Consider the following 12370-nt stretch of genomic DNA (forward strand, 5'->3'; position numbering starts at 1 on the left):
TCAGTGCCATTGTTATTACAGCATTCTTGAATCACATTCATTCTGAATGGTTCCATTTCTCTAGTTGAGTTTTCCCATTGTGTTTTCTTGCAGAGGGGTCCGTGCTGCTGAAAGAAGACACGGTGAAGGACGACAATGGAAACGGGGAAGCAGAAGAAAATTCAGCATTGTAGGACGGACGGTAAGTTGGAGTGTGATAACAATGTAGACTGTTTTCACTTCATTTCCCTTTATTGTGCAATACTTCTGGTCAACTCACTATAAGTAGACTGTTAGTCTGTTACCAACTCTTATTCCTAATGATTTATTCCTAAGTGACATCTCTCTAGCCAGGGAACTGTGGACCAGAGGTACCGTCTCATCTTGACCACCAGCACTGGACGACATGGGTGCCCCTCTGAGGTCGCGTTTTTTGTGGATTTACCTTTTTTGGGAAAGATCTGAATTGAATCATTATTGAGAATCATGGATTTAAAGGAACCAAATCCCTTTTTGACTTTGACTTCTTGACTATTAAAAAAAAAAAAAAAATGTTTTAATTTCACCTTTATTTAACCATGTAGGCTAGATGAGAACAAGTTCTCATTTACAACTGCAACCTGGCCAAGATAAAGCAAAGCAGTGCGACACAAACAACAACAGAGTTACACATGGAATAAACAAACTTACAGTCAAAAATACAATAGAAAAAGTATATATACAGGCAATAAATAGACCATAGTGGCGAAATAATTACAATATAATTACAATATAGCAATTAAACACTGGAGTGATAGATGTGCAGAAGATGAGTGTGCAAGTAGAGATACTGGGGTGCAAAGAAGCAAAAATAAATAACATTATGGAGATGAGGTAGTTGGATGGGCTATTTACAGGTGCAGTGATCTGTGAGCTGCTCTGACCGCTGGTGCTTAGCTAGTGAGGGAGATATAAGTCTCCAGCTTCAGTGATTTTTGCATTTTGTTCCAGTCATTGGCAGCAGTGAACTGGAAGGAAAGGCGGCCTGAAGGAGGAATCGGCTTTTTAGGGTGACCAGTGAAATATACCTGCTGGAGCGCGTGCGACTGGTGGGTGCTGCTATGGTGGCCAGTGCGCTGAGATAAGGCGGAGCTTTACCTAGCAAAGACTTATAGATGACCTGGAGCCAGTGTGTTTGGCTACGAATATGAAGCGAGGGCCAGCCAACGAGAGCATACAGTTCGCAGTGGTGGGTAGTATATGGGGCTTTGGTGACAAAACGGATGGCACTGTGATAGACTGAATCCAATTTGCTGAGTAGAGTGTTGGAGGCTATTTTGTAAATGACATCGGAGGATCGGTTTATATAGTCAGTTTTACGAGGGTATGTTTGGCAGCATGAGTGAAGGATGCTTTGTTGCGAACTAGGAAGCCGATTCCAGATTTAATTTTGGATTGGAGATGCTTAATGTGAGTCTGGAAGGAGAGTTTACAGTCTAACCAGACACCTAGGTATTTGTAGTTGTCCACATATTCTAAGTCAGAATCGTCCAGAATAGTGATGCTGGACGGGCGGACAGGTGCGGGCAGCGATCGGTTGAAGAGCATGCATTTAGTTTTACTTGCATTTAATGGCAGTTGGAGGCCACAGAAGGAGAGTTGTATGGCATTGAAGCTCATCTGGAGGTTAGTTAACACAGTGTCCAAAGAAGGGCCAGAAGTATACAGAATAATGTTACGAACCGGCTCAAAGCCCGTAACAAAAGGGAGACAACGTGGAGATAAGGAGTAACAAAACATATATTTACTAAATAAACTAAACTATGTACAATATACAATGGTGTGTGTAATCAGTAGTGTAAGTGAGTGTTTTGCATGCATAAATGTGATAATGCAGGGTGTTGAAAGATGCCAAAGCAAACCAACCAAAAAGCCACCAAGAAACACAACCAAATCTATAAAGGTGTCTGCATGGAGAGTCTCTTCCATGAATGGGGAAGTGGTGTATTTATCCTGGGAGACACTGGGCCCAGGTGTTTCCCATGTAGCTGACGACCCTCCCAACTCCGCCTACCGGCATCCTAATAAGGAAACAAGAACAAAGAGAATACGGCTTTCTAATCTCTGGGGATCTCAGACGATATGAAAGAGAGGTTGAACAGGCTAGTAATAGGGGTTGCAACCCTATTTTAGAAAATCTCATTTTAGAAAGAGCGGGTCCAGATTGTCTAGCCCGGCTGATTTGTAGGGGTCCAGATTTTGCAGCTCTTTCAGAACATCAGCTGTCTGGATTTGGGTGAAGGAGAAATGGGGGAGGCTTGCACAATTGTGGGGGGTGCAGGGCTGTTGAACGGGGTAGGGGTAGCCAGGTGGAAAGCACAGCCAGCCGTGGAAAAATGCTTATTGAAGTTCTCACTTATCGCGGATTTATTGGTGGTGACAGTGTTTCCTAGCCTCAGTGCAGTGGGCAGCTGGGAGGAGGTGCTCTTATTCTCCATGGACTTTTACAGTGTCCCAGAACTTTTTGGAGTTTGTGCTACAGGATGCAAATTTCTGTTTGAAAAAGCTAGCCTTTGCTTTCCTAACTGCCTGTGTATATTGGTTCCTAACTTCCCTGAAAAGTTGCATATCACTGGGGATATTCGATGCTAATGCAGAACCCCACAGGATGTTGTTGTGCTGGTCGAGGGCAGTCTGGTCTGGAGTGAACCAAGGGCTATATCTCTTCTTAGTTCTACATTTTTTTGAACGGGGCATGCTTATTTCAGATGGTGAGGAAAGGACTTTTAAAGAATAACCAGGCATCCTCTACTGACGGAATGAGGTCAATATCCTTCCAGGATACCCGGGCCGGGACGATTAGAAAGGCCTGCTCACTGAAGTGTTTTAGAGAGCGTTTGACAGTGATGAGGGGTGGTCGTTCGACCACAGACAATGGGGTATTGTGTTCAGACTCATGAGGGGGGAAAACTATTGAATCCATTTTAGAAAAAGACTAATGTAACAAAATGTTGAAAAAGTCAAGGGGTCTGAATACTTTCCAAATGCACTGTATCCTGGCAAATGAGAAATGTTCACTAACAGGGATGTAAACAAATTTGTGCAGAAATGTTTAGAGAAATAAGCTTTTTGTGCATATGGAACATTTCTAGAATCTTTTATTTCAGCTCATGAAACATGGGACCAACACTTTACATGTTACGTTTATATATATTTTTTTATTCAGTAAATCTTAATGACTATGTGTACAGTACATACAATTTGTATAAAACCCATATGGGTGTGAGACAACATCCCTCCCCGTGGCTGTATGAGAAGTGTATGATAAGGCTTATGTGTAATGTATGTATTATGTTGAGTGTGTAATGTACAGTGTCTATTTTGTATACAGCAGAACTGTGTGTCGAAGACCATTTTCCCCTTGGGACATTAAAGTTCATCCTCTTCCTATACGCTGTATCTATAATTATATGACTATTTTAGGTTGACTATAATTTCATTACACAATTTCTGATACATCTCATGCCTTACTTTTATTTTCCTGCATCAGTAAAATCAGGAAGTGCATCATCTATGCCTCGACCGCCATTCAATCCAATCAGACAGCCCCATTCTGGAACTTTGAGGGACTATGACATAGTCCCTCTAGTGGTTTAATAGGATCTATATTGATATAATAGTGGACAGGGTGTCCCCAAAGACTTTAATCTGTAGTGTAGTCTAGATACATTTCTGCTCCGGTGGTGGTGGTGGGGTGGGGTGGGGTGGGGGTGATACTAGTGTGACGACCCTCCCACTCTGTCTGCCGTATTCTGTCGTTGTTCTTGTTTCCTTATTAGGATGCCGGTGGGCGGAGTTGAGAGGGTCGTCAGCTACATGGGAAACACCTGGGCCAGGTGTCTCCCAGGATAAATAGACCTCTTCCACATTCATGGAGGAGACTCTCTCCATGCAGACACCCGTTGTAGATTGTGTTGTGGTTCTTGGTGGCTGTTTGTTTGTTTGCTTTGGCACCTTTCATCACCCTGCATTATCACATTCATGCATGCAAAACACTCACTTACACTACTGATTACTGATTACACACACCATTGTATATTACACTTAGTTACTTATTTAATAAATATAGATTTTGCTACTCCTTATCTCCACGTTGTCTCCCTTTGTTACGGGCTTTGAGCCGGTTCGTGACAAGTGGGGGCTCGTCCGGGATCTTTGAACTACTGGTTTGGGAGACCGTGGAGGTACGTGTTTGGATTGAATATTGTGTTTGAGTGTGATCGGCCCAGTATTGGTTGCCTTTGTTGTTTGGTTTGTGTGCTGTGTTGGAGAGAGTATAATGGTTAGTTTCCAGGCCCTGCCTAGCCTGAACTCTTGTTTTACTTTCTGTTGGGACGTCAGTCTGAAGTGAGTAATCTGCTGTGTACCTCGGTGGGAGATTTGGGTAGGGTAGTGGAACTTGCTACCCGGAGCTATAGCCTTTTTCCCCTGATAGGTTTAGCGACGTGTTTCATTTTTTGGAATATGTTGGGCATGGTTAATGTTTGTTATTTTTGTGTGGTGTCTGTGGACTGAGCAGTTGTCTCGGGGGCACATCCGTGGCTTGGTGGAATTTGCCAGCATGCTGGGGAGTTCTATTTCCTTGCCAGCGGGCTACAGTGCGTAAATTCCCACCGCAAATCTGCACGAAGACTAGGGTTGAGTTATTGTAGGTTTTGGGGAAGCTCCATATCTCATCTCTCTTCTGTGGTGCTCAGGGTGATTGTCAATTCTCGGGTTGTGTTCTGGTGTGCTCAGCAGAAGGGAAAAGCGATAAAAAAAAAAATTTGTGTGATTATGGCGTCTTATGTAGATAAGTTCATTCGCTCTCCATCAGAGGAATTGTTAGATTTAGGTACTAAAGAACAGCTGTTGAAGGTCGCGGAACACTACAAGGTTGAGATTAGTGATAAACGTCTAAAGAATTCTATCAGGTTGATATTGAAAGCCAATCTGATGGAGAGTGGTATTCTTGAAGTTACCACCGGGCCAGCCTCTGCTGAGGATTTGTTGTCTCCCCATAACGTTACAATGGCCATTCCATCGGTTAATCCTAGTAGCCTTCTTTTTGAACAGCAGAAAGAACTGCTTTTGTTACAGCTAGAGCATGATCGTGAGAAGCTAGAGCATGATCGTGAGAAGCTAGAGCATGATCGTGTGAAATATGAAAAGGAATTGGCATTTAAACAAGATATGGAGCGTGCTAAAATCAAGTTGCAACAAGAACGTATAGAGTTGGTTAGGGAAGGAAAGATCTCAGGGGAGAGTTTGTTTTGGGAAGGTGACCCAGATTTACCTAGGGGTAGTTCCGCTTTTGGTCATGCCCCAGAGACATTTGATATTGTTGGGAACTTGCGGTTATTGCCTCGGTTTAATGAAAGGGACCCCGAGACATTCTTTTCGTTGTTTGAGCGGGTTGCTGACGCTAGGAGTTGGCCTGATTCTGACCGCACTTTAATGTTGCAGTGTGTGCTGACTGGTAAAGCGCAGGAAGCATATTCAGCTCTTAGTGTACACGACAGTGCCAGTTATGATAAAGTTAAAACAGCTGTGTTACAGATTTATGAATTGGTCCCTGAGGCTTACCGCCAACGATTTAGAACTTTAAAAAGGGACGATAACCAGACTCATGTTGAGTTTGCGCGACAGTTATCTTTACAGTTTAATCGCTGGTGTTCCGCCTCTGCAGTTGTGACTTTCCAAGGGCTGTGTGATCTGATTATGTTAGAGCAATTTAAGGACACAATTCCTGATCGTATTGCCACTTATATTAATGAACAGAAAGTAAAGAATGTTGCTGAAGCTGCGGTTTTGGCGGACGAGTATGTGTTGACTCACAAAAGTGTCTTTGCAAAACCCCGTATTCGGAAAGAGTGGGGGCATTCGGATAGATTTGGGCTTCGCTCACCGAGATACTTTGGTTCTCGGGCAGAGTTCTATTCAACTAGGGTTGAACCTGACTCCCATGGTAAGGCTGACTTTGGGCAGGAGTGTCACTACTGTCAAGGTTCAGGTCATTGGAAAAACGAATGTCCACTTCTCAGGTCAAAGGGTGCTTACGCTAAATCTAAGCCTGCTGCGTTAGCTGCACCTGTTCCACATCAGTTCATTCTTGACTCATTTCCTCAGGCCCAGGAGAATGTGAAAGTCCATATTGATCCAGACTATTTACCTTTCATTACAGAAGGTTTTGTGTCTATGTTAGGAAGTAAAGACTTAGTGCCAGTGAAGATCCTGAGAGACACAGGTGCCTCTGAATCATTTGTGTTGGAGTCTGTGTTACCCTTTTCTGCTGAGACTGATTCAGGGAATAGTGTTCTAATTAGGGGAATAGGTTTGAACACTCTGTCAGTTCCATTGCATAAACTGATGTTGGATTGTGGGCTGGTGAAGGGTGAAGTTGTTGTGGGGGTGCGTCCTTCGTTGCCTATTGAGGGTATCGACGTTATCCTTGGGAATAACTTGGCAGGTGAGCGTGTATGGCCAGTCGTGTTTCCATCTCTAGTGGTTTCCACTAAGCCGTCATTTGTTGGGATTCCTGATGAGAGTGTACAGAGTTTCCCAGAGGTGTTCTCTGCGTGTGCAGTGACACGTTCTATGAGCCGTGGCGAACTAGTCACTGCGCCGACTAATGATAATAATACAAAGTATGTCACTGTCTTCCCTGTTATCCCGTTATCTGTAACCCGCTCAGGTCTAATCAATGCTCAACGGGATGACCCCACGTTGGAAGAGTTGCGTGATCAAATTGTGCCTATAGAACAGTTGGGAGATGTCGCCCATGGCTATTTCCTCCAAGAGGATGTCCTGATGAGAAAGTGGGTGTCTCATGATAGTGTTTTTCTGGGGGAGGCAATTAGTCAAGTTGTTGTACCAGTTAAGCTTCGTGAGTTGGTGTTGGAAACTTCTCACAGCGACGTTGCTGGACATATGGGGGTGAGGAAAACCTACAATCGCATATTAAGACATTTCTTTTGGCCTAGATTAAAGAGGGATGTTTCTGATTTTATCAAAACTTGTCACACCTGTCAATTAACTGGTAAGCCTAATCAAGCTATTAAACCAGTACCATTGTTTCCTATTCCTGTACTCAGCCAACCTTTTGAGTATCTGATTATTGACTGTGTGGGTCCTCTGCCTCGTTCTAAAAGGGTAGCAGTTACCTGTTCACTGTGATGTGTCAGACCACTAGGTTTCCTGCTGCCTATCCTCTCCGATCTATCACGACTAAATCGGTGTTAAAAGCTTTGACTCAGTTTCTCTCATTGTTTGGAATCCCTAAGGTCATTCAGAGTGATCAAGGATCTAATTTTACCTCTAATCTGTTTGGTCAGGTTCTTCAACAGCTCCATATTAAACACAATGTGTCTAGCGCCTATCACGCGCAAAGTCAAGGAGCACTGGAACGTTTCCATCAAACACTTAAGTCTTTGTTGAGAGCTTATTGTACTGAGATGGATAAGGATTGGGAGGAGGGGTTGCCTTGGTTACTGTTAGCCGCTAGGGAAGTTTCACAGGAGAGCACAGGTTTCAGTCCAAATGACCTTGTGTTTGGACATAGGGTGCGTGGACTTTTATCTGTTCTCCAGGATGACTGGAAGTCTCCCGAGCCTCCTCAGTCCCTGTGTTCGTATGTGTGTGATTTCCGGCGACGGCTGTATGCCGCTGGTGAAATGGCTAAAGAGAAGTTATCATCTTCACAGGAGAGGATGAAGGGCATATTTGATCGCCGAACTGAGCCTCGTCACTTTAGTCCAGGTGACCAGGTTCTTGCTCTGCTGCCAATTGTTGGTTCTCCTTTTCAAGCCAAATTTCAAGGTCCATATACAGTGGTGCGCCAGTACACTGAGCAAAATTATCTAGTTGCCACTCCAGAACGGAGGAAAGCACACCAGCTGTGCCATGTAAATCTGTTAAAACCCTATTATGCACGTTCCTCTGAGACTGAACAGTGGGATTCTACAGAGGACGGTAAACCTGTTCTTTTGGCTGATACCGTTGTTTCCTTGGGTTCTTGTCGTGCTAGACCTGTGCATGAGGAGGAAGATGTTCCTGGTCCTGACGATTGTATATTGCAGGGTAGTACCTATTGTGGTCTACACCGACCATAACCCCCTCACTTTTTGAGGTCCATGATGTGTCCAAACCAGAGGATAATGCGATGGTGTTTATTTTTACAATCATTCCATCTCGATGTGAGGCACATCCGGGGGACTGAAAACGTGATTGCTGATGCGCTCTCTCGTGCGCCCTGTTCCTAATGTTTACGTGACTGACCATTGTTTCGTATTGTCATGTTCTCTCTGTCCTGTCTGCTCCCTCCTGGTCTTGTTTCTTTCCTCTTAAATGTTGCTTCCTGTGCGAAGGTTGCTGAGGTCTGGGGAGGAGGTTGGCTGGGGCAAATTGTAAGTGTGAACACGTAAACCCTCATCAATTTGGGGCACAGAGGCTGTGTCAATTTGGGACGCAGAGGCCTGTGTCAATTTGGGACGCAGAGGCCTGTGTCAATTTGGGACGCAGAGGCCTGTGTCAATTTGGGACGCAGAGGCCTGTGTCAATTTGGGACGCAGAGGCCTGTGTCAATTTGGGACGCAGAGGCCTGTGTCAATTTGGGACGCAGAGGCCTGTGTCAATTTGGGACGCGGGAGGCTGGTATGTTGTTCCGGGGTCCTTGTTGGTCCCCGGTTTTATGGGGGAATGTGACGACCCTCCCACTCTGTCTGCCGTATTCTGTCGTTGTTCTTGTTTCCTTATTAGGATGCCGGTGGGCGGAGTTGAGAGGGTCGTCAGCTACATGGGAAACACCTGGGCCAGGTGTCTCCCAGGATAAATAGACCTCTTCCACATTCATGGAGGAGACTCTCTCCATGCAGACACCCGTTGTAGATTGTGTTGTGGTTCTTGGTGGCTGTTTGTTTGTTTGCTTTGGCACCTTTCATCACCCTGCATTATCACATTCATGCATGCAAAACACTCACTTACACTACTGATTACTGATTACACACACCATTGTATATTACACTTAGTTACTTATTTAATAAATATAGATTTTGCTACTCCTTATCTCCACGTTGTCTCCCTTTGTTACGGGCTTTGAGCCGGTTCGTGACACTAGTCAAAGTGGCCAGACTACATAGACCAGATACACCCAGCATGCAGAATTCTAGATATAAACAGTAAAGGTTGATAATAATGTCAGTTCAATGCCAATAGGGTTAGGACTACATATTTATACCCTCACCATAATGTGTTACCCTGGATACATTGATACTCTGATACATGTATGAAATGTCTGCTTTTCAGATGATCTTTATCATGAAATCAAATCAAATTTTATTGGTCACATACACATGGTTTGCTGATGTTAATGCGAGTGTAGCGAAATGCTTTTGCTTCTAGTTCTGAAAATACAGTAATATCTAACAAGTAATCTAACAAATTCACAACAACTACCTTATACACAAATGTAAAGGGATGAATAAGAATATGTACATGTAAATATATGGATGAGCGATGGCCGTGCGGCATAGGCAAGATGCAGTAGATGGTATAGAATACAGTATATAGATGAGTAATGTTGGATATGTAAAGATTATTCAAGTGCCGTTATTTAAAGTTACTAATGATACTTTTATTAAGTCAATTTATTAAAGTGGCCAGAGATTTGAGTCTGTATGTTGGCAGCAGCCTCTCTATGTTAGTGATGGCTGTTCCAACAGTCTGATGGCCTTGAGATAGAAGCTGTTTTTCAGTCTCTCTGTCCCAGCTTTGATGCACCTGTACTGACCTCGCCTTCTGGATGATAGCGGGGTGAACAGGCAGTGGCTCGGGTGGTTGTTGTCCTTGATGATCTTTTTGGCCTTTCTGTGATATCGGGTGCTGCAGGTGTCCTGGAGGGCAGGTAGTTTGCCCCAGGTGCTGCATTGTGCAGCTCGCACTACCCTCTGGAGAGCCTTACGGTTGAGGGCGGTGCAGTTGCCGTACAGGGAGGTGATACAGCCCGACAGCATGCTCTCGATTGTGCATCTGTAAAAGTTTGTGAGTGTTTTAAGTGACAAGCCAAATTTCTTCAGCCTCCTGAGGTTGAAGAGGCGCTGTTGCACCTTCTTCACCACGCTGTCTGTGTGGGTGGACCAATTCAGTTTGTCTGTGATATGTCCGAGGAGGAACTTAAAACTTTCCACCTTCTCCACTACTGTCCCGTCGATGTGGATGGGGGGGTGCTCCCTCTGCTGTTTCCTGAATTCCACGATCATCTCCTTTGTTTTGTTGATGTTGAGTGATAGGTTATTTTCCTGACACCACACTCCGAGGGCCCTCACCTCCTCCCTGTAGGCCATCTCGTCGTTGTTGGTAATCAAGCCTACCACTGTAGTGTCGTCTACAAACTTGATGATTGAGTTGGGCGTGCACGGCCACGCAGTCATGGGTGAACAGGGAGTACAGGAGAAGGCTGAGAACGCACCCTTGTGGGGCCCCAGTGTTGCGGATCAGCGGGGTGGAGATGTTGTTTCCTACCTTCACCACCTGGGAGGTGAGCTCGTGTTGGCGCCGGACAAGTCCACAGTGCCTGACTCCATCACCAGCATCGTATGGAAGCATGGGAAGTACACAGATCCGGGTGGTCTGGGTATCTATGCTGCCTTCATAAACCGCACAACCCTGAACCAGACTACTGGAGAGCTGAGAAACTGTGGATTGAAGATATAAGACAGTGGAGTTTATTCTGTGGAGTTCAACAGAAAACAGCTTGACATATACAGTCGTGGCCAAAATTTTTGAGAATGACACAAATATTAATTTCCACAAAGTTTGCTGCCTCAGTGTCTTTAGATATTTTTGTCAGGTGTTACTATGGAATACTGAAGTATAATTACAAGCATTTCATAAGGGTCGAAGGCTTTTATTGACAATTACATAATATATATATATATATATATATAATATATGCCATTTAGCAGACGCAACATGAAGTTGATGCAAAAAGTCAATATTTGCAGTGTTGACCCTTCTTTCTCTATCCGCCCTGGCATGCTGTCAATTAACTTCTGGGCCACATCCTGACTGATGGCAGCCCATTCTTGCAAAATTAATGCTTGGAGTTTGTCCGAATTTGTGGGTTTTTGTTTGTCCACCCGCCTCTTGAGGATTGACCACAAATTCTCAATTGGATTAAGGTCTGGGTAGTTTCCTGGCCATGGACCCAAAATATTTATGTTTTGTTTCCCCGAGCTACTTAGTTATCACTTTTTCCTTATGGCAAGGTGCTCCATCATGCTGGAAAAGGTATTGTTCGTCACCAAACTGTTCCTGGATGGTTGGGAGAAGTTGCTCTCGGAGGATATGTTGGTACCATTCTTTATTCATGGCTGTGTTCTTAGGCAATATTGTGAGTGAGCCCACTCCCTTGGCTGAGAAGCAACGCCACACATGAATGGTCTAAGGATGCTTTACTGTTGGCATGACACAGGACTGATGGTAGCACTCACCTTGTCTTCTCTGGACAAGCTTTTTTCCGGATGCCCCAAACAATCGGAAAGGGGATTCATCAGAGAAAATGACTTTACCCCAGTCCTCAGCAGTCCAATCCCTGTACCTTTTGCAGACTTTCAGTCTGTCCCTGATGTTTTTCCTGGAGAGAAGTGGCTTCTTTGCTGCCCTTCTTGACACCAGGCCATCCTCCAAAAGTCTTCTCCTCACTGTGCGTGCAGATGCACTCACACCTGCCTGCTGCCATTCCTGAGCATGCTCTGTACTGGTGGTGCCCCAATCCCGCAGCTGAATCAACTTTAGGAGACAATCCTGGCACTTGCTGGACTTTCTTGGGCTCCCTGAAGCCTTCTTCACAACAATTGAACCGCTCTCCTTGAAGTTCTTGATGATCCGATAAATGGTTGATTTAGGTGCAATCTTACTGGCACCAATATCCTTGCCTGTGAAGCCCTTTTTGTGCAAAGAAATGATGACAGCACGTGTTTCCTTGCAGGTAACCATGGTTGACAAAGGAAGAACAATGATTCCAAGCACCACCCTCCTTTTGAAGCTTCCAGTCTGTTATTCGAACTCAATCAGGATGACAGAATGATCTCCAGCCTTCAAAACTCACACCTGTGTTAACGAGATAATCACTGACATGATGTCAGCTGGTCTTTTTGTGGCAGGGCTGAAATGCATTGGAAACATTTTTTCATTTGCATGGCAAAGAGGGACTTTGATCAGATGAATTGCAATTAATTGCAATCTTCATAACATTCTGGAGTATATGCAAATTGCCATCATACAAACTGAGGCAACAGACTTTGTGAAAATAAATTGTGTGATTCTCAAAACGTATGGCCACGACTGTACACTGTTATCAGTATGTGTTTCTGTG

At 44.4% G+C, this 12370-nt stretch overlaps 1 protein-coding gene across 4 annotated transcripts in view; it reads left to right on the top strand.

Annotated features, from left to right (window-relative positions):
* LOC124011085 overlaps window positions 1-12128 on the top strand; it is a 34445-nt gene extending 22317 nt beyond the window's left edge. Inside the window, exons 12-13 of one of the 4 annotated variants that reach the window (XM_046324077.1) lie at window positions 94-181; window positions 11984-12128. In XM_046324077.1, the coding sequence (XP_046180033.1) occupies window positions 94-173 (80 nt within the window). In that variant the 3' untranslated portion in view covers window positions 174-181; window positions 11984-12128. Of the gene's footprint in view, window positions 1-93; window positions 182-315; window positions 568-11983 lie in introns of those variants that run through there. The other 3 variants (XM_046324076.1, XM_046324075.1, XM_046324079.1) reach the window with 3 other exon arrangements.
* The last annotated feature ends 242 nt before the right edge of the window (window positions 12129-12370 follow it).

The sequence above is a fragment of the Oncorhynchus gorbuscha genome, linkage group LG23 (genome assembly GCF_021184085.1).
Source record: "Oncorhynchus gorbuscha isolate QuinsamMale2020 ecotype Even-year linkage group LG23, OgorEven_v1.0, whole genome shotgun sequence".
NCBI classification, from domain to species: Eukaryota; Metazoa; Chordata; class Actinopteri; order Salmoniformes; family Salmonidae; genus Oncorhynchus; species Oncorhynchus gorbuscha.